Genomic DNA, 22,725 nt, shown 5'->3' on the forward strand with positions numbered 1-22,725 from the left:
ACAGACATGGGGCAGGTGTTATCAGTACGCTGATGACACCCAAATATATTTCCCATGTCCCGATCAGCAGCTATGACAACAGATGGCATTTCTCCCCTCAATCAGTGTCTGAAGCGGTAATGGGCTGGATGAGGAAAAACAAACTCAAGCTGAATCCAGACAAAATGAAGGTACTTACAGTAGGGGCCCCCAAACCAGGTATAGGGGTGCAACTTCCAGTCCTAGATGGGGGTCATGCTCTCCACAAAGGACTGTGTTCACAGTCTGGGGGTCCTAGACCCATCGCTTCACATGAGAAATCAGGTGAATGGACGACAACAGGAGTGCCTGCTATCAGCTCGGCTGATAGGCCAGCTCGCGCCTTTCCTGGAAGTAAAGGACCTAGAAACTGTTGTACATTCACTGGTAACCTCACGACTTGATTTCTGTTAACGCGCTCTACAGGGGGCTACCCTGTTGCCTAGTCGGAACTTCAACTAGTGGCAAAATATGGCAGCCAGGCTGGTCGCCGGAAAAACTAGGAGTGACCGAATTACACCCATCTAAAATCTCTTCACTGGCTGCCTATTAGTTTCCGGGCACAGTACAAGGTGTTGGTTATAACTTAAAAGCCCTACAGGCTGGGTCCAACCTATTGGAGGGATCGCCTGCTCCATATAATCCGCCCCACACCCTCAAGTCCTCTAGGAGGAATCTATTGCAGCCTTTAAAACCCAGACTAATTGCTACCTCCCAGAGGGCTTCTCTGCAATTGCTCCTAAACTATGGAACGGTCTGCCAGACGAGATCCGTCAAATTGCCAGCTTAGACAGCTTAAAAAAGCTGTCAAGACGATCTCTTCCGGCAGCCTTCTGAATAAGTGCCCGGTCACAGAATGACTGCTCCTCACATCATGGATCAGCCACACTCTGTCCTTGTTAATTTTTATTGTGTTTTTTAATTGTTTTTAATAGATAATTTATTTGTACATGTTTAATTCTGTTTTAAGGGGGGGAATTTGGGACATATTATTATTATATTAACTCTTATTATAAAGCGCTGTAATTTTACACAGCGCTGTACATCAATTTTTTAGTCAGACGGTTCCCGTCCCTCAGGCTTACAATCTAAAAGACACGACACAAAAGGAGAAGGGACATAATTTTGTAAATGGGAGGTTTATATGTTGTGAGTCGTTGAAGTCTTGTAACAGAAAAGCGGGATATAAATAAAAGTTTTATTATTATTTATTTATTTATTTATTATTAACTCTTCGGCTTATACAACACCGGGGACACAGACATGGTCATTGATAGTGTGGGATCAACCCTTATGTACACTTGACCCTCACCCTGACTGATTAAAGCAGAACAGGAAAAGTCTAGCCAGGTGTAATACAGACAGTGATAGATGCATCTGTACAGAAAAACTAATGAATCCAACCTTAAGGTAGCTGTTGTTTAAAGAAGCTCTCTCTGGATCCTCTGGATCCATTCTGTTGGATAATTTCCAACCATTCAGTTTACCATAGAGGCAAGTATCTTAAGCATCTGGAGGTATCCAGTTCCAGGAATTCCGGAAACTATTAACTAGATGAGGAGTGGGCAAGCCACAGAAAGTCAGACAGCTGCATCTGCTGCATTTTTAGGTTCTCTGGACATTGTTGACTGCATGCTGCCCTTTATATGGAACTGGAAATGATATTCTAATCACTTGTGGTTGCTATTTTTTAATGATTTCTTGCTGTTCTGGGGTGGACCCCCTGCAACAGCAATTTATAAATTGCAACCCATGCCTGCTAGAGGCCCTGGAATACAGTTTCAGTATTTTAAAACTTGAAATCCTGTTCCTGATACAGACTTATTTCAGTCTGGGTTTGGCACCAAGACAACTTTGGTCACTTTAGGCGATTATCTCTCCGGGCAGCTATATTTCACCTTTTCACCCCTAGCAGTCAAACTGCTGATGTTCTGAGTCGGTGTCAAATGAGGGTATAAATTGTGGCAATCCAATAGGACAGGGATATCCCTGGCCTTGAAAGATTACTGGATTAGGAATTCAGCCTATTGGGGATGTGACAGTGCTCCCTTGAAGAACTTGGTTTACACTGGAGAAGAGATCTTCTGGACTGAGGGCCACTTTGGACAAAAATGTAATATTCAGGAGACCAACAGCCTCTACCCTGATAAAGTCAGATCTGGCCATTATGAGACATGCCTTAGGTACAATTGGATGGTGATATAAGCGTGAGTGGTGTGCATGTGTTGGTGGGTACCCATTTACAGTATGTGGGCAACAGCATAGGGATCTAAGGCCATTCCTTCCCCGAACCTCCTCTGGCTGCATCTGACTGTCCAGGTGAACTGGAGCTGAAAGTGTTACTTTTGGTGGCCATTTGGAGCTGGTTTACAACTGAAAAGTGAGGCTGAGGGGAGTTCTGTGGTTTGGGGTGGGTACGAATCTGAGTCCAGTATTTACACATATGTTTTGGGGGTTGTATTGCAGTTTTCCATGCAAACATACTTGAAAATCACACCACAGCTTAAAACGAGGCTTTGGGCAAAAGCACCATAGGAGTGTGTGGGGATGTCTACCACACTGGGTGACACTTAGGGGGTCAACTCCCGTAGGGTGGTCAGTCACCATCTGTCCCAAAACACACTGGTCATCTCCTCCCACCAGCTAGGGCACCTCTGCCATACACCCACTGTGGCCACTGGTGGGGATGGGGTGCTTCTGGTGGCAGTGTGAGTTAAAGGCCAGTACTGCAGCCACAATGTTTTGAGTTGATCCCAGAGCCTCAAGGTTGACTCAGCCTTCCATCCTTTCATAGGTTGGTAAAATGAGTACCCAACATGTGGGGGCTTACAGATTGTAAAAATGTTAAAGAGTGCTGAGTTCACTATTAAGGTATAGAAATGTAAAGCCGTTGCTATTGCTTCTGCTTCTGGTAGCCCCTTCCAGGTCGGTAGGGCGTTGGCCAGGCTGGGAAGAGAGATGCGCTGGTAGTAACAGCAGTGGCGACCAAAGGAAAAGATTTTGTGGTCACCACTGCCCATCACCCTCTCTTTCCCCTCCCATTCCTACTCGCAGCTGACTATCTGCTCACTGTTTCTACCCACTGCCCTGACCACTCTCTCTGCCCCCAGACAGTGCACCACTAAGGGGGTGCAGGGGGTGTGGACAGTACCAAGTGACACCCTAAGATGGGTGACACCTCTGCTCTCCAAACGTGTACTTGGGCAGAAATGGCTGTGGCATTTGCTTGTGTCCCTTTCAAATGCTAAGAGATGGTCGAATGGGTGGGAGAGAAAGGAGATCCCAGTTTTTAAATTTAAATGCTATTTTGTTAAAAAAATAATGTTTAATTTTTTTAAAAAAAAATCACATTTTACCAAATTTTCACTTGAGTCGCATGAAATTTTTATAGTAAGTGCACTGAGGTTGTGCATATGATATTGTATTTTAAGGTATAATTTAATTTTGCTAGTTGTTTAGGTCACAACTATTACCATTACATTCTGTGATATGCAAGAATTATGATTAATGAGTAAAATCAGTACAAAAAAAATTACTACGGATTCTGTATGGGTAGTATGAGATGAGTCAATGGGGGGGGTGGAACCATGATGTACTGAACAGGGATGGGAGGTAACATAGAAATGGTGGCCATGGACACCTCTCCTTCTAGGGAAGGAGAGGAGTCTGGCTGACATTGCTGCTGCCACCAGCACCTCCATTTCCGGACAGAGTCAGCAGTTTTTCCAGATTCAGAAGGAGATTCTAGGCAGCACTCCACTCCCATCAGCGGCCACTGCACATGGTTGGCAGAGGTGCCCTGGCTGGCTGAGGGGGTTATCGGGTATTGTGCCAGGCACTTTTGCCAGGATGTGGAGGTCAGCAAGATGATCAGGAGGGGAGAGTGGATTGTGTGTACCTGTCCCTGCTTGCTGCCTCTTCTCTTTTCTGCCACCCCCCCTCCTCTCACTTTCTCCCCATCTGACACTACTTGCAGGTGGAGGGTTCAGACCATCAGGCTGGGTGGAACTGATGGTGATGGTTTCCTCCTCCTCTTTCACAACCCTCCCTCCCCCCTTCTGCAGGGCCAGGGGAATCCCTGGACCCCCCAGTGCAGGCCTTCTCCTGCCCGTGTCTGTGTTCCATAGGCAGAGAGAGACAATCAAGACCGGATTCCTCCCTCCACTGGCAACTCCCACTCACCAGAGCTATGAAGTGGCTGCCAGCCTGGAGATGACATAATCAGTTACTGTACTGGGATGACACCAACCCCAGTGACACCACTGCTTCAGTGACTAGCTGTGGGCTTGGGAAGGCCATAAAAATTGGAACTTGAAGGGGAGCTGCACTTTCCCCACCCCTGATTTATAGAATCATATTTACCTGTCCTGCAAGGGCTGTGCAATTTACCAATTTGTTTCCAGACACAACTTAAAGAACTGGCAGTAATCTTTAAAGCCCTCAACAGTTTATAGACTGCCTTCTCTCATACTAGCTTTCTGCACCATAAGAATCTACTTTATGACTGGCTCCACACTGTAGAAATAATCCGGTTTGACACCACTTTAACTGCCATGGCTCAGTGCTTAAAATTCTGGGAATTGTAGTTGGTTGTGGAGGCAGTGTGGAGGCTGTTTATGCCCTACATTATAGTTTTAATTGTTGTTAGCTACATACAGATTGTTCCTGCAGAACAAATCTACAGGTACCATACATATTTGCATGTAATAAATAGGCAGATACACATCAGTAATCAGACATCTGGTACCTACCAGCCCTATGTATTTACAATATTTAGTACTTTGAGAGAGGCAATCACAGTGTTTGTGACTAGACCTTGTAGAAATTGACCAGTCTCTGGCAGTGAGTTGTTAAAACAAAAACAGAACTGGGAGCTTTCATTTCAGTCCTGCTATTGTAATGATTAGCATCCTTGTGGAGGAATGAATTGTCAAAGATTCTTTAAACAACTACTGCAAATTTCTAGAACAAGGTGAATTGAGTTATAAAAACTTCTCTATTACTCAGTTCAGTAAAGCTGATGTACAAAACTATACCCTGCACGTTCAACATGATCCAACTAAACTGCACTAGTTTTAGGCATCACTGATCCCAATAGGAGAGCCACGTATGCACTTAACCTTTTCTCATTCAAATACAAAGAACTTCATTCATTGACATTATAGAAAATAGACATTATACATATTACAGAAGCCATACGCACTATGCTCGAAACTCAAAACAAGCAAGCAAACAAACAAACACAAAAAACCACCCACTTTGAAACATCTAGGTCACCCTTCACAATCACCACAGTTTTCTAGAAAGAGGTCTAGCCTCAAGGTCTTGAACTGTTTCTAATTTTCTATTAGAAATTCTCAGAACATAATACACAAGCCATTCAGTCATTTGTATTTCTTGAAAAGATATGCTCTTTATTTTTACTAATGCAATAAATATATTGAACATGCTGCTATGTTAGATTGGCACGAACACATAGAAACTGCTACTGTGTGCATATTTTCCAGCTTCCTCAGATTTCTAAGACTATGTGCATGCTTGCCATTATAGACTGGGAACCAACAACTAAGACCTACAGTATAAGAGAAGGATTCAGCCAGTACATCAGTCCTGGGCCCAAAAAGACAAGGAGGGGCCCATGAATTTCTGACACCCCCATAAGAAAAACAGCACAACACAATACTTTGGTTTCTCTTCAGATCATATAAAACACAACACCCTACAGCACCTTTCCATTGTGTTAGGTTATTATGCATATCATTCCTTTGTATAAAGTATATTGTTAGCTGGTCATTGTGGTGCGGAGGGAATATAGCATTTACAAATGTTTATCAGTGGTCATATCCAGATAGCCTGAGATTAGCCACATGTTTAATTATGTTTTCATAATCATACACCAAAAGTTTTTTACTTTGTTCATATTTGATCATAACCATAAGATGAAAAAACTGAATCTTTAAAATTTCATGTTATGCCATAATTGTTATTGAAAAGAATTGATTTTGAGAGGACCACCCCCCCCCCAAAAAAAAATCGGGCCTAAAAGCTGTTTTGTTTGGCCGTGAAAAATTTCTCTCAGAGGCTCTACCATCAGCATTGCTGCAATTAAGATTATGCTATCAACTCTGATCACACCAATGCCTTTTTGAGAGCTAAGAGAAACTGAATCTATTTCCCTACAGCCTTCTTCAACTAACAATTAGTGCTCTTACTGCTGACATTCCCAACTTTCTTGAATCGCAATAAAGTGTGCACACAGCTTGAATACTCATACTGACCAATTTTACTCATACAGACAGTTAGAATGCTCATACAGACAGATTTTATTTGGATTTAATTTATTTTCATCATTCCTTAAAAAATAAAAACAAGATTGTGTGACTTGGAAACTCCCATGGTCATAAAACAGGGAAAACCTTTTCCTGCAATATATCAAGGTGAATCAACATTTACTAACATTTTATACTTCTGCAAAGTTATGAACAACGTATATAAAGAGTTGCATTAAATAATAAATGAAAAACTCTCTTACCTCTACTATTCCTATTTTGCCATCAGAACTCTTTGAAAACTGCCCCACAAATGTTTTCATTTCTGGAGTTAGATCCTATAAATGTACAGTACAGTCATTACTACTTACAAGAAAATACAGGAAGGAATCAAGAACACAAATACTCTACAGAAATAAATGTGTGCAAAGGAGGCCTTCACGACAGATTGAATTCTAAATCTTTTATTTAGAAACCAATGAGCCAAAATAAAGAACCTGTTCTCCATGAATGACTGGGAAACTAACCCATGTAGTGCAAAATTTATCTTCTCAAATTCTCCAAAAATCTGGCTGAAGTTAAAATCTGAACATTTAAATACAAAAAGGAATGCAAAAAGAATCAATGAAGTATATTTACACCTGGAATTATAGCTCTCTGGTACTACTTTAACTGTCATGGCTCTGTCCCACAGAATCCAGAAGGTTGTTATTTATTTATTTATTTATTTATTTATTTATTTATTATGGTATTTATATCCCATCCTTCAGCCATAAAGGCTATCAGAGCGGCTTACAATTATTGTTTTTAATCAGTTTCATGATTAATATTTTTTCTGCTCTCAAGATGTTCTGTTAAAGAACTTGAGCCCATTCCTCTGAACAACACCACCAGAATAATATGGCAAAGAATTCTAAGAAGATCACCGAACTACAAATCCCAGGATTGCATGGAAGTACAGTGGTGTAGGGGGGAAACCTTCACTTATGTGTTTTCTCGTCATTACACTCTTTAAAGCTGACCCTTTGGACTGTTTTTTTTTGCATGTCTTTGTAAACAGATGTGAGAATTTCAGGAAAGGAACAGAGATAGGTCAGCACTCTTTCAGTTAAGCATAGTTTAAGCAGAATATGGATAGAGATAGAGGTGTATACTGAGATGCATAGCTAAATGCACATAATATTGGCTGTAATGCAGTAGCGATAGATTATGTTAGATTATACAACTTCTAAAGGTGGGAGTGATGCATTGCCCCCCAGGGACCTTGGAGGGCTGCCCACTTTACACTTCCCACCCCCGTTTTTATTTTTTGCTACAAATGCTGTCATAAAGTATGAAAAAAGGGAAGGGAGCTAAAAAAATTTCCATTGACACTTCTACCAGGTCTCATTTCAGACAGTTGGCTTTAACAAAACATTGAACATTATAAAAAAGTCAGAATCAAAAATACAGGACTAAATCTGGTTGTTAGTTCCATGTTGAATAAACCTTTTGAATCAATGGATCTTGCACAAATATTGACGTACCAAGTTCTTATTGATTCACTGGGTCCATTCTAATTGAGAATAACAATTACATTTAAGCCACATGTTCTCACACTCATACACTTTTCTTAGTAAGTAAACAAAAGAGCTATGCCGCATGGTGTAATGGTCTGAATGTATGACTAGGATTCCAGGAGACCTGGGCTCAAATTCCTGTGCAGCCATGGACACACACTGGGTGATCTTGGGCAAGTCACACACTCTCAGTCTCAGTTGAAGGCAATGGCAGTTAAAGCAGTGTCAAGCTGATTTAATTCTGGAGTGTGGCATCAGCTTCAATGTCCCTTTATGCTTATGATCCTGTGAATGTTTACTCAGATGTAAATCCTACCACTCCCAAGTAATTGTGTATAGAATTTCAGCCTTTGTATGCAGTTCTATGAATGCTTATTTAGAAGTTAATGGTACTACTGAACTCGGTGGGACTTACTTTTGATAAATCTTGCATGGCACCAGGCTTTTGGAGCCTGTAGCACCTCTTTCAGTGCTATTTTCTTTTCTTTCTTTCTTTTTTTAAAAAAGAAATCCACTAATTATTCTGAATGATTTACTGTGTAAGTAAAAAATGTGGTATTTCAAAAACGTTACCAAAGTGAAAAAGATTGCTATTGGTGGACAAACTCTCCCTCTCTCTCTCTCTCTCTCTCTCTCCCTCTCTCTCTCTCTCTCTCTTTCACACACACACACACACACACACAAAACTAAGGTAGGCATCTACAGATGCTACTACAATATTTTCTTCTTCACGATGAATAATGAATCCCTGATTATTGCCCACTTTATCACTTATGGTTTACTTAACCATTCCCTTGTGAGTACTTTGGGATACTAGTGTCTTTTTTAATTAACAAATTTCTCGTTATATAACAACGAGATAACGTTGTTCTGGAAAGAGTAGCAAATAAAGCAAGATGAGGAAAGGGACTTCTATCATTTTCTTTCTCGTTTAGGAAGACCTGAAATGGAGCATGGGCCTCCTGGTCTCTGGGGAATTAAATGAGGCATAATGAAAATGAATGTGCAACTAATTAACATGGTTAATGATCGTTAATGATTAAGGACTCGTTGTTACCAAGCAGCTGTGATGATACTCTTCATTTTACTGGAAACCCGTTAGACAGGTACAAACTACAACTCAAAGCAAGTCTTCTTAGGTGAGTCTTCCCCATGCCGAGTCCTCCAAGTGTATTATACTACCAGTTGTGACCCTTTTGCCATCCAGTGCAACAGTACTATAGCTCCTAGCATTCCCAGCCAGCCAGGTCCTTGGTTTTTAGCACATTCATCAAGGTCATGTACATATGTTTTCAGTAGTGACATATTTTTAAGAATTCGCCTGTTAATAAATTTGCAGCCTGAAAGATGGACTGTGTTGATTTTCATACCACTATAAATACAGTCAGTCCTCCATATCCATGGATTCTGGATCAATGGATTCAATTATTAACAATTTGAAAATAATTTTTCCAAAATCAAAATGCTGATTTTGCCATTTTACAGTATATAAGGGATACTATTTACTATTCCACTGTATATAATGGGCAAGTTTAACAGGGACTAGAAAGGAAATTGTGCGCAGGTTGAACCCCAGCTTTTTTTGATTTATTACTAATTCATTTCTGAGACAAAAACCTTGGAGGATCTACAAAGTGCAGACGAAGGTCTACTCTGCACTGCAGAATTAATGCAGTTTGACACCACTTTAACTGTCCTGGCTCAATGAGATCCAATTCTGGGATTCATAGTTTGTTATGGCACCAGAGCTCTCTGACAGAGAAAGCTAAATATCTCACAAACCTACAAATTCCAGAATACTATACCATTTTGCCATGGCAGTTAAAGCAGTGTCAAACTGCATTAATTCTGCAGTGCAGGTTAAACCAAGGTCTGATTTTTATCCTTTAACTCCACCAGGTTTATGCCAACAACAGAAACAATTTAGATTTAAACAACTTTTTGATAATAGATAATGAGAGAATGAAGGGAATTGTTTCAAAACCTGTAATTAAAGACGGACGTTTACTTATTTAAAATTATGTCATGCAATGGAACTGGGGGAACTTTGATCCTCCAAATACTGTTTAACTATGACTTCCATTACCTCTTACCATTAGTCAGGCTGGCTGGGGTTGATATAAAATGGGATTCAGCAACATTCTTTTTCGGGGGGGGGGGGGTTTTGTTCTTTTTTTTTTTAAATTAAGCACTGTTCCCAAAGAGAAAGAACTTTTTGAAATGAAGTAACCAATGAAAGACTGGCTGGGGTGACTGGGAAGAAATAATGGCAAAATTGCAGAAACTACTTAGAAAACCAATTAATTTATCCAGAAGTTCCCTCTAGCAAATAACAAAAAATTGATGCTGCTGAAATACCAACCAATGAGACAAAGTAAGACTGCAGCCCCCCAAAAACCTTCAACTGACAGTAAGATCCACTTAATTCAATGGGAACTAACTTCTGGGCAGACCAGAATGGGATTGCACTGCATGTGAACTAGAGAGATACTTGTCTGGGGAAAATAACTTTCAAATCCAAGAATCATCTTAGATTTGAAAACACTGATGGAGCAGCCAACATCAAACTAGAAAAGACTTAAGGGCTCAAGCATCTACAGATGATCCAATGAGAGAACTGAAGCTTGGTGCTCTTCTTTTCAGAAAATTCCAGAAGATTCCAGAAATAGCCTTGCACAGAAGCAATGTCAATGGAAAAATGAATAAGAACACCTGAGCATTTTCCAAAGCGCAAGCAGGCATACAGGCAGAATCTATAAAAAGGCATAAATGATACTGTGGGTGGAGCACAAGAATGTGCCTACAGGGATTTATATATCACTTTGAGAACACTCCAATTTTTAAAGTAGGAGCTTGACACCAATTTGAAACAAGGGAAATTTGGGAGATTTTTTTTTCAGTGCCTCCTTTGCAGTTGAAAACTTAGTTTAAAAATGAAGGAATTTAATAGAGCCTACTTCTAAAAATAAATTATGAATCCATGTTTTCAAAATCAGATGCTTACCAATGACTCATCTTACAGAAGACAGAGAAGAGACTGGGCAAAGAGTATCACAGCAAAGGGTATATGAGATGGACCAGCCATTGTTTAAACTGAAGAATGATTTAGTTAATTTCTTAACTTGGATCATATTTTTCTCTTTCATAGCAATCATAAATACCTTTTTATAACAACAGAAAAAAAGAAATTTAGCAAGTGTATACACTGGATGCATAATTGTCTGTGGAACATCAGTCTTCAGTTAATCGATTAATTAATAATCCTTATGAAACAAGTCAATAATATTTTTGCAAACTGAAATAATTTTATAGGAAATGCATAAATATTACAAATTGTGGTGGTCCTTATTTCAATGGTCACTGAATCTGTCCCACAGTTCAGTCATCTAAGTGGTTTTTCATGATACTTGGGATATATGTTTTAGCCCAATTCACAAGAGTCTGTTTCATTTCTTTGACAAATTCATTCATTAACAAGCATTTAATCATATTTCACTCAATGTGTTTTGTATGTCAACCCACACATATTGATTCAAATATTTTACTTCATTTAAAAACCTACAAATCCAGCCTCAGTCCCACCCACAATAATTTAGCTGCGAGTCAAAGATTTAATTCATTTCATCTGGTCCACTTTAGATAGGACTAATATTTGATTTAGCACTATGACTTCAAACTCCTGAACAGTTTCCATTTTCTACAGGAAATGATATATTAATTCATTCCAGAACTCCCCAGAGAACTGTTTTGTAGTCATATTGGTCCAGATAAGCAATGTCTGTCCTAATCTTCACAATTCTTAAATTCAAAGTAATACAGTATACAGAACTAATCTGCAAATCTGTTTATTGACCACCAAGGGGCAGAAATGATTCTTGAACTGTATATTAAGGGTCCTTCCAGAATTTGAATATTTCTTTACAGGGGGAGGGGATCAAATAAACTAACACTTTTTACTTATAAAAAAATTCATCAGGGGCCATATGCTTCAGAATACTTGTTGCTGTTGTGTGTCTGCAAGTCATGTATGACTTTATGGTGACCCTAAGGCAAACTTATCATGGGATTTTCTTGGCAAGATTTATCCAGAGGTGGTTAGCCTTTGCCTTTCTCTGAGGCTGAGAGAGAGTGACTTGCCTAAGATCACCCAGCTGGTTTCTGTGGCTGAGCAGGGATTCAAACCCTGGTCTCCAGACTCCTAGTCTAAGACTGAAACCACTACAGCATGCTGAATCCTATTATCATTCAAAAGATAGTGTGTTCTAATACAGAAATGGAGAGAGATCATTAATTAACTAGATTCTATCTCAGATTTCCTAGTGTGACAACTTTGATTTTCTAGATCTTCTAGAAGCTTGACAGCATTGCTTCTTAAGCCATTTTATATGGGGGACTGGCAGTTATTTTTTTCTGCCCAGTTTGCCATTGATCAGTATGATATTTGCATCCATTGGCTACCATCACTAGAAACTCTCCAGAGGGTGGCAGCTGATAACTTGTAGACTAGTACTGGTCCATGGACTGCCTTTTATTACATGATGGAATTGTAGCCAAATATGGACAGAAGTCATCCAGTTAACAGAGTTCACCACTATATATTCTTATTACAAATTTTAACCTACCAATCCTGCTTTCTTGCGTGCTTGCTGCAACTCCTGGATAAAATTCTGCAGTTCCTTCCCATCCATGTACCCATTGCCTGCAACACAAAAGAGAGAGTACATTGCTGTTACAGTCACAGAGTTTTCTACCACTCCCTTCCCTGCCTGAGCAAGGAAGCATAGACTATAGTCCAAAACACTCTGCAGAAATAATCCAGTTTGAGACCACTTTAGCTACTATGGCTCAGTGCTAGCTAATCCCGGGAAATGTAGTTTATTGTGGCACCAGAGCTCTCTGACAGAGAAGGCTAAATGTCTCACATAACTACAGTCCCTGGAATTGCCTAGAATTCAGCCAGGGAAGTTAAAGTGGTCTCAAACTGAATTATTTCTGCAGTGTGTTTTGGACCTATACCTTGCAAAGCAACCATGCTTCTCGACCTATAATGTCTACTCAGAAGTAAGTCCCACTGAGATCTCTGAGGCTTACTCTCAGGGAAGCAACTATAGGATTACAGCCAACTCTCTTCTCAAGGAAAAGTGACACTCTGCCTTGTTTCCAGATCATCACTATATAATTGTTGGAGGCTCTTGAACTTTCAGATACAGAGAAGGAGGGAGCCTCTTCTGAGGAAGGGGAGACCCAAAGTATCCATAACAGACCTATCCTCCCCTCCCCTCTCAGCTGAGAATGATCCGTAGCTCTTTCCAACTTTGAGCTGTTCCAACTTTGAGCAGGCAAGGGACACACACAAAAAAGTTGGGAGTTGAGCACGGAGTCAAGTTTGCTTGGAAGAGAGAAATGCAGAAAGTCATTTATTTTTATTTTTCCTTAGTCTCACCTCCCTAAACGTTGTCCCTCATCACCCACCGACCCAAAACTCTTCCTCCTGCCTTGTCCCCAATGGCCATCATTGAACCTGTCCCTGCATCTCTGCACCCACAAACTTTTGCATTCCTATGGGCATCACCATGGAGGGTAGAGTGGAAAGTCTAGGGACAACTACAGTTGACTCACTCTACTTCAGGTGTAGTCGTCCTTAGACTTTCTACTCTACCCGAGGTACCCTCAGCTCTCCCAAAGCTCAAGCGATCAACCTCTCTCCTTTCAGTTACTCCCTGCATCCACACTGCAGAAATAATCCGCTTGGGCACCACACTTCAACTGCTCAGTGCTATATGGAATTCTGGGAACTGTAGTTCTGGGAGGCATTTAGCTTTCTCTTTCTTTGTGCCATCACAAAAATTACAGATTCCATTACCCCACAGCCTTGAGCCGATGGCAGTGAAAGTGGTGTCAAACCGGACCGTCCCTGCAGTGTGGCTACAGCCAAAGGGGCTACAAGATGCCCAGGAGAACAAGATATTGGGAGTCTTCCACCAACTTTGGTTGGGTTCCAACCAAGAGAAGCAGAAGAAGCAGAAGAAGCAGAAGCAGAAGAAGATGAAGATTTTTTTTTAAATTTAAAAGTAGTCACCGTCTGAGTCGTAATGACGCCAGATCTCGAAAAACTGAGCGGCTGAGATCTCGGTCCCTTGGAGGTAGGACTCCGCAGCCATGGCGATCGCCTGGAGAGCGAGGAAAGGCGAGGCGGAGGAAGCGCAGGCAGAGGGGTCGCTGTCCGAAGTGCTGAAGGCAAGCGCTCGCTCTTCCTCGGTGGCCACCGCCGCTGCTGCTCTGTGCGCTCGCCTTTATCCGGATCGCCGCCTCCCAGCCCCGCCTTGCCTCTCCTCTTCCTCCTCCTCTTCCTCCTCCTCCAGCCCCTGGCAGGGTCCGTCCTCTTCTGCCCTCCCCTCTCCCCCCCCAGAGAAGGCATGGGGCCAGAAGCTCCCCTCCCAAGGCAGCAGCTGGGAGGAACCTTTCTACCCATAACCACCCATCACTTGCTCCAGGTTGGACTGGAGGTGATAGGCAAGGGGACCAGATGTCTTCTAACCCCCAAGGAGGACAAGGTCCCTCAAGGTGCGGGGCAGGCCAGAAAAGTGGAGGGCAGGACCACCTCAAAGCTCAACACGCTCCCTTCAATGTCCATCCAGGCTTCTGCTCAAAAGGAAGGAGGACCACCCTCTTGGAATTCCTCCTGGACAGAAGGCTGAGATGGAGGAGAAGCAGAGGGAGCCAGATGTCTTCTAGCCACAAATGAAGACAAGGGACCACAAAATGGAGGGCATTCAAGAAAAAACTGGAGGACATGACCCAATCCCAGCTCAAAACATTCTTGTCAGTGTCAATCCATGCCCAAAATGGATTGACATTGCAAAGGGATCTTGTAGCACCTTTTGGAATTCCTCTTGACATATAGTTGAAATGAAGGACATTCACGGTGAGCAGATGTTCTAATTGCAAAGGATGAGCGGGTCCTTTGAGGACATGCCAAATAAGTGGAGGCAGGACCATTTCAAGGCTCAAAACCCTCCCATTAGTGTCCATCCAGGATTCTGCTCAAAAGGAAGGAGGACAATCTTTTGGAATTCCTCCTGGACAGAAAGTTGAGATAAAGGACTTGCAGGGGGACCAATGTCTTCTGGTTACAAAGGAGGATAAGGGACCACAAAATGGGGAGCATTCAAGGAAAAAAAATGGAGGATGTGACCCAATCCCAGCTCAAAACACTCTTATCATTCTCAATCCATGCTTCTTGGTTGTGCTCAAAAGAGAGGACCTTTTGGAATTCCTCCTGGACAAACGGTTGAAATGGAGGACATTCGGGGTGAGCAGATGTCCTAACTGCAAAGGAGGAGAAGGTCCATCGAGGACATGCCAGAAAAGTGGAGTGCAAGACCAAATGTCCTAAGGACAAAGATGACCATATGTCCTAAGCACAAAGGACAAGAGATTGAAAATGGGAGGGCTTTCCAGAAAAATTGAGGGCATGACCAAATCAAAGCTCAAAACATTCCTATCAATGTTAATCCATGCTTCTTAATCATGCTCAAAAGAGAGGACCTTTTTGAATTCCTCCTGTACAGAAGGTTGAAATGGAGGACATTCAGGGTGAGCAGATGTCCTAACTGCAAAGGAGGACAAGGTCCCACAAAATGGAGGACACAGCTGAAAAGTGGAGGGAAGGACCACTTTATAGCTCAAAACGCTCCCATCAGTGAGAATCCACACTTCTTTAGCCTTGCTCAAAAGGAAAGAGGACCACCTTTTAAAATTCCATCTCAGCCTTCCTGGCCAGAAGGTTCAGATGAAGGAGATGCAGGGGGACTAGATGTCTTCTAACCACAAAGGAAGACAAGGGACCACAAAATGGAGGGCATTCAAGAAAAATCCAAGCTCGAAGCACTCCTATTAATGTCAGTCCATTCTCCAAATGGAGGACCTTTTGAAATTCCTCCTGGATAGAGGGTTGAAATGTAGGACTGCCACCCTCCAGGTGTCTCAGAAAGGCAGCTCCCGTCCCTCACCATTGCCTCTCCTGTCTAGGGAGCTGTAGGCAAATATGTGTTTCCTGAACCTAATTCAGTCCTTGGTTTTGGGTTATTTAATCAAAAGCATAGTCAGGTTATTCTGGAAAATTGATATGCAAAGGGATCTTGTAGCACCTTTGAGACTAACTGGGGAAAAAAAGAAGAAGCTGTTAGTGTGAGGTTTCCTCTTGAGCCTACATGCTCAGATGCATGCTTTATGATACAGTGCACCCTTTGTTTATTTAGGGGATCTGTTCCAGACTCCCTCGTGTAAAACAAAAAGCACCTATGCTCGAGCCCCATTTAAATGAATGGGGCTCGTGCATGTGGCAGCGCAGCAGCGAATGCACGCCACAGGTGCATGCCCCACTCATCACTATGGGACATGCCACCCCTTCCTCCCTGTGCAGTTTTCAGTGTATGCACACCTGCGTATAATGTGCACGCACTGTACTTATCAATTTATTCAAGTTATAACTCACTTTTCTCACAATATGGGGTCCAAGGTGACCTACAGTGTAGGTTAAAACAAAATAAAAATAAAAGAAGGTATAGCACAAATTTCATTTTTTTAAAAATATCTATTCCACTAAAATTTAATTTAATTTTTAAAAAGATATAATCAGATAAAAGCACAGCATACTCTCTTTAGAAAACCTCAGTTGCTACAACCAGTTAAGACAACCTTAGTTGCCACAACCAATGCTTATGGATGGATCTTAGGAGTTTATCACACGGGGGAGAAAGCGTCATGCTCTCTTTTTTTTTCTGTTACCATTGCACAATTGCAAAGAAGATGATCACATGACATCAGGATGATCGCGTTGCCCACAAGTTATCAAAGTGTCATGTTCCCGTCAGATTGTATTAATGATTTAAATCATTAATAACATCTCAAAAGCGCAATCTAAATCTTATTACAAGTATGTACTTACAAAGCACTACAATTGCACAATTGCGCATTTATGCAATTGCAGTTTCATTCCCAGCTTGCAATGATAACGGGGGAAAAACGGGAGCATGACGCTTTCTCCCCCATGTGATAAATTCCTGAGACTTCAGTGACACCCTCTGTTTACAAAGTTCATGGAGCAAACTGAAATCAATTGTGCCAATTCTCTTTGTCAAGAGAAAAATGTCTCACACCCTTATAGACACCTTTTCTTTAAGAAGACTCTTCTTTCCACTTGCTTGTTCTCTTCCGTTCCTGCTCCAATACATTTGTAGTACAGTGGACCCTTGTTATACGCTGGGGTTTGGTTCCAAGATCCCCCGTGTATAACAAAATCCGTGTATGCTCAAGTCCCATTAAATATAATGACGTAGCAAAATGGTATCCCTTATCAAAAATGGAAAATCAAGGTAAACTTATACTTTTTTGGAACATTTTCAAACCGTGTATGCTTGAATGCATGTATAAAAAATCAGTGTATAAGAAGGGCCGACTGTAATGGTGCCCCATACAGAGTTATAATGAAGTAGGATGCAAAATCAATTATCCATTCCATGACCAAGCAAGTCATATATCTAATACAGAAATATTGTCCTTATAAATATGTTCTGTATTCATTGGTGCACATTTTCTCTACTTTCTTCACTATTGTGACCTGCACTGACTTTCAAAGGTTATGGTTTTAGGCAACCTTCTGGTAGCATTTTTCATTTCTCTCCTTTTCTGTTGAATTTAGCCAGCTGTTGAAATTGTTGTAGAAAATTAGCTGGCCTTGAAACACTTGATGTCACAAGACATACGTGTTGATTAGATGTGGACAATGAATAATTCAATTTCAGATGATGTTAGTAGAGAAAGATACTCCACTGGCTGATGTGAAATGGTACTGAAGGATATGGGAAGGTAGTGTTAAGTAAAATAGACAATTTGTTTTGGAGAATAATTTGATGGATTCTGTGGTTGGGATGCTCATGTACTGGTAAACAACCATGTACAAAGTTACTAAATCACCGTAGATGTAACTCTGGTGCTTTGCCTGTCCCATACACTTTAGTTGTCAATTATATCTAGTAACTCTGACTAATGCCTACATGCAAATTAAGGAACAATTTAATGCATATTAGCTAACTTTGAGGGTACTTTTCTTAAAGTTCTCATAGTTAAAAATGGAACTGATTTCCCAATCCCAACTTCTCAATGCATATCAGTAGCAGAACTGAATTCTAATTTGTGTTACCTATCATAAATATGGAACCAAGGAAAGAGCTATTTCAGGTTGATTAATACAGAACTGAAAGGTGCATTCATGTGCATGCAACTTCAAGCTAATTTATGAACATCAGGAGCTCAAGGCTCATAAATACCTACGTTGTGACTTTTATAAAAATGGACAAGACTTCAAAAGAAAGAACTGAAAATCATTACAGCCTAAAATCACTACAACTCTTTAAATAAAATAATAATAAAAACTTTATTTATATACCGCCTTTCCACAGTGATCAAAGCGGTTCACAAGACCATCAATACAGTTGCACAGTACATCAAATACAAAATAAATAAAACCACGAGTACATATATAATTAAACAAGCATCCTTAAAATCACGAATAAAAACATTAAATAACATCTGTCAGTCATAAGAACATCTTTCAACAAGGAATAATTTCTACAGAGAGTCAGGAGGATATGCTGACCGGAAAAGATGGGTCTTTAAGGCTTTCTTAAAGGCATCTAGAGAGGAACTAAGCCTTATCTCCTCCGGAAGCTTGTTCCAATATGTGGGAGCTGCTGATGAAAATGCTTTTTGGCGAGTTGATGCCAACCTCACCTTAGGATATTCAAGTAAACATTTCCCTGTAGTTCTGAGAGTGCGGGGCGGATTGTATGGGGAGAGGCGTTCCCTCAAGTAACACGGGCCCAAGCCATGTAGGGCTTTATAGGTGATAACCAACAATTTGTATTGAGCCCGGAAGCTAATAGGCAGCCATTTTGAACAATTTTGTTTTATGTTTGCAGTCATTCTAATACTGAAAGGTGCTAAGGGAGAGACATTTTAAAAATTTCACTTCCCCTGGCTAGTTTTTGGTGGACAATGAATAAAAACTTCTAGAAAAATGGTGACAGACTAGGGCTGCATCCACACTGGAGAAATAACCTGGTTTGGCATGTGTTTAACTGCTCTTGCTCAAGGCTATGGAATTCTGGAAGTTGGAGTTTGTTGTGGGCCGGCCCCACAACAAACTCAGACTCCCAGAATTCCATAGTCTTGAAGCAGGGCAGTTAAACACATGCCAAACCAGGTTATTTCTCCAGTGTGGATCCAGCCCAAGTTTTAAATCCAGTGGTTCTCACAGAGTCACACAGAGTCACACAGAGTCACACAGAGAGAAAGGAATGTAGCCATCAGCTGTTCTAACAATGCCTGGGAGAAGGACAAACTGGCAAAGCAAGAGTGTAATCAAGTTTGGCAGAAGGCTTTCTGGGACCAATCAGTGTACCTTAGCAGCAGCAGAAACTTAGAGGGGTGAAAGAAGGCATTGGAAGGTGAGAAAGAATGACAGAATTGGCATTTCCATCATTTTTATATGAAACGGGCCCCTTCCAAAGAGGTGACCTTTTCTACCTGCCAAGTATATTGAATTTCCCAGTGCAGTGCAGAATTTCATCTTCTAGCAGCATGTCCTAGTGGAAATTCAGCACTGAACCAGTTTCCGCTGTCATCTTGTTGTTGACAGTGGTACAACTACTAGTGGCACATAGTTCTAAAATGACCTAGTAGATGCATTGTCTTTCATGGATCTCTGATCAATAACTAAGGACAAGCTGGGTCAGTTCAGATCTATTACTTGTCATCACAGTTCTACTGAAGAGTGAAACATTCCTAGAATAATGTATTTGTCACTATCACTAAATTATGATGATCATGCTTGATTATTAATATAGAACTGAAGCTTGTTTTTCTTTTTGTGCTTTTCTCCCCCTGAGGTTTAAATGCCATATCATATGTCATGCTTTGGTGGTTCTGAAATGTAACTAGAGTTAGAACCTTTGATTGGTTTAATGAGAAGATTAATCATTTAAAAATTGAGTTGATCAGTATGTTAAGTCCAGTCTTAATCATTGGTGGGCATACCGACAATGATATGGTTGTTGGTGGGGCCAGATCCTTACCAACTTTTTTTGAGGGAACTTTGTTTCAGGGATATAAGTGCACTAATGAATAGGGGGGACATATCAAAATTGTCCTGCCAGCAATCAGATGTGGTGTTGATTTATTAGCTGGAATTAATTATGGGATTTCTATCTTCATAAGTGGACTTCCACATGCAGAAAAATAGCACAGAGCAGTTTTGCAATGCCTATATTGCACTGGGGTTGTTGTGACATTACTATGTAAAGCCATCCATTACACAATGGTGGAGTCCTTGTAACAACAGTAACAGTAATATTAGAGTAACTCTACAATAGTAGAACACCATGGCCCAATGCACAATGAGCACTGAGGTGCTCCTCCGTGAACATCTGGACATAAGCTAGAAAATGCTGGAGCACAACAGGAGCACTCGATGTACATCATGAGTGCCCAATGCACATTAGGCCACTCTTGCCAGTGTTATCTGTTAAAACTGCAACAAACGTTTTGCAACAGTGAGAAAATAAAAATGTCTATATTAAATTAAATCATTCTGTCGGTTAAGATGAACCAGTACTTTCCAGGCACTCTTCTTACTGCTGTCATAGTGTACTTTTTGCCCTCTTGCCTCTTTCTCCCTCCCGCTCTCTTATCTTTCCATCTTTAAATCTACCTATAATGACTAAGAATGGAAACTACCATTCTTGTATTGTCATTCTCACTTTTAAACTGAGTAATGAAATCATGTTTATGTTCCTTGTGTAACCATACAAGAGGTGAACAAGTTCAGGCTTCGGGACTTAAAACCAGTTTTTCACATAGATATAAAAATAAACCAGTTTTTCACATAGAACATGGAAAGATAATCACTCCTGTACTAAAGCTACAATCCAAATCTGCATGGTTATTATATTGTGAAGTACATTCCGTGTGTACTTATATGCAACTGTACTTTTGGAAGAAAACCACAATGTGTAAAGCAGCTGCTTTGCAAATTCAGGGCCTGAACAGACAGGCCAAAATAAAGCTGCTTTGGGTCACTTTGGAGGTATGCTATTTAAATGACACACGCATCTTAAGAGGCCAGAAGCTTCACCAAAGCTGCGCTCTAGTCCTTAGAACTGGAGCATGACTTTGGTGCAGCTTCTGGATTGTATAGAAGTAGGTGATCCCTTAAATAGGTTGGACCCAAGCCATGTAGAGCTTTAAAGGTAATAAACAACACCTTGTACTGCGCCCGGGAACTAATAGGCAGCCAGTGGAGTTACTCTGGGGCTAGTGTTATCCAGTCACTCTTAGAATTTCTGGTAACTAACTGGGCTGCCATGTTTTGTACTAATCGGAGTTTCCAGACTAGGCACAAGGGTAGCCCCATGTAGAGAGCATTACAGAAATCAAATTGCGAGGTTACCAGTGCATGTACTACAGTTTCTAGGTCCCTTACTTCTAGGAAAGGATGCAGCTGGCATATCAGCCGAAGCTAATAACAGGCACTCCTGACCGTCGCATTCACCTGGTTTGTCATGTGTAAGGAGGGATCTAAGAACACCCCCAGATTGTGAACACAATCCTTTGAGGAGAGTATGACTCCATCTACGACTGGAGGTTGCAACCCCATATCTGGTTTGGGGGCCCCTACTGCAAGACATAGCAAAATCAGCCAAAGGATATAATAGGAATATAACATAGAGAGAGAGGTGTTAACTACTTTCCCTTCACCTCTTTTCCAATGCAAATCACATCACCTATTGCTTATGGAGGGCAAACAAACAAACAAAGGGCACAATATGTGTAGGTCATTCATCTGTTGCTCGAGGAGGGCAACATCTTTTAATGTTTTTAAACATTGCTGTTGTGTGTCTTCAAAGTGTTTCAGATTTATAGCATTCAAAGATATAGGCCCTTATCACATGGAGGCTTACCATCAGCGAAATGTTCCTGAAGTGCTCCTAAAGTACAAAGGTGGGATAGCCACTTGCGCTTCTAAATCGTAATCGAGGCATCTCACTTCTCTCTTGTTGTCAAAGCGTTCATGGAGCAGCCATTTTTTGAATAACAGGAGCTTTAACAATGGGAGAGAAGTGGGGCGCCTCAATGATGATTTATAAGTGTGACCAGCTATCAGGAATGTTTTGCAGGCATTTTAGCAAAAGGAGATTTTAAAGCTTGGAAGTCATAACTTAAACTTTCTGCTAGCAAACTGAATTCTAGTCTTGTTTCAAGTACATGAGCATCCTGCTTACTTTTGCAAACAGTACTAATTATATGCATATCTCAAACGAAGTATTTTCCATAGGGTTTTACTTGTCTTTCACAATGGAAAATGCAATTAGAACACTTCCATAAAAGATATCTTTTGGCATCTAAAAATATGGAATCTCTGTAAAATCTCCAAGCAGCATGGGTTATTACAATACAGTCATAATGAAATAACTACTAGCCTATTTTTAGAAGACAATTGACTTTATACCAGATCACAAAATAAGTATTAATGGCTCAATCATGTGTAACTCTCTTAACTAACTCAATTGAAAATGTAGACAAAACATTAACTAAATTATAAAGCTTCTATATCCCTTCATCCATTATAATAGATACAAATATATTCTCTGTGCAGGAAATAATGCATTTGAACTGGAGAAGGCAAGAACACAACACAGTCTTAAAAACAATATAGATGATATTGTAATTTCAACTTCCTTTTTAAAAAAGGCTTTGAGTAACTCTTCCTCTCTCTCTTCCCCTCTTTTTTTTCTATCTATATACATACACCATAGAAA

At 40.8% G+C, this 22,725-nt stretch overlaps 1 protein-coding gene across 1 annotated transcript in view; it reads right to left on the reverse strand.

Annotated features, from left to right (window-relative positions):
• The window catches only part of CALB1 (calbindin 1), a 35,451-nt gene extending 21,299 nt beyond the window's left edge, over nt 1-14,152 (reverse strand). Inside the window, exons 1-3 of the mRNA XM_042466359.1 lie at nt 13,926-14,152; nt 12,469-12,545; nt 6,551-6,625 (exon numbers count right to left, since the gene is read on the reverse strand). Coding sequence (XP_042322293.1) covers nt 6,551-6,625; nt 12,469-12,545; nt 13,926-14,007 — 234 coding nt within the window. The 5' untranslated portion in view covers nt 14,008-14,152. The remainder of the gene's footprint in view (nt 1-6,550; nt 6,626-12,468; nt 12,546-13,925) is intronic.
• Between the last annotated feature and the right edge of the window lie 8,573 nt (nt 14,153-22,725).

This window comes from Sceloporus undulatus, chromosome 4 (genome assembly GCF_019175285.1).
Source record: "Sceloporus undulatus isolate JIND9_A2432 ecotype Alabama chromosome 4, SceUnd_v1.1, whole genome shotgun sequence".
In the NCBI taxonomy this organism is placed as follows: Eukaryota; Metazoa; Chordata; class Lepidosauria; order Squamata; family Phrynosomatidae; genus Sceloporus; species Sceloporus undulatus.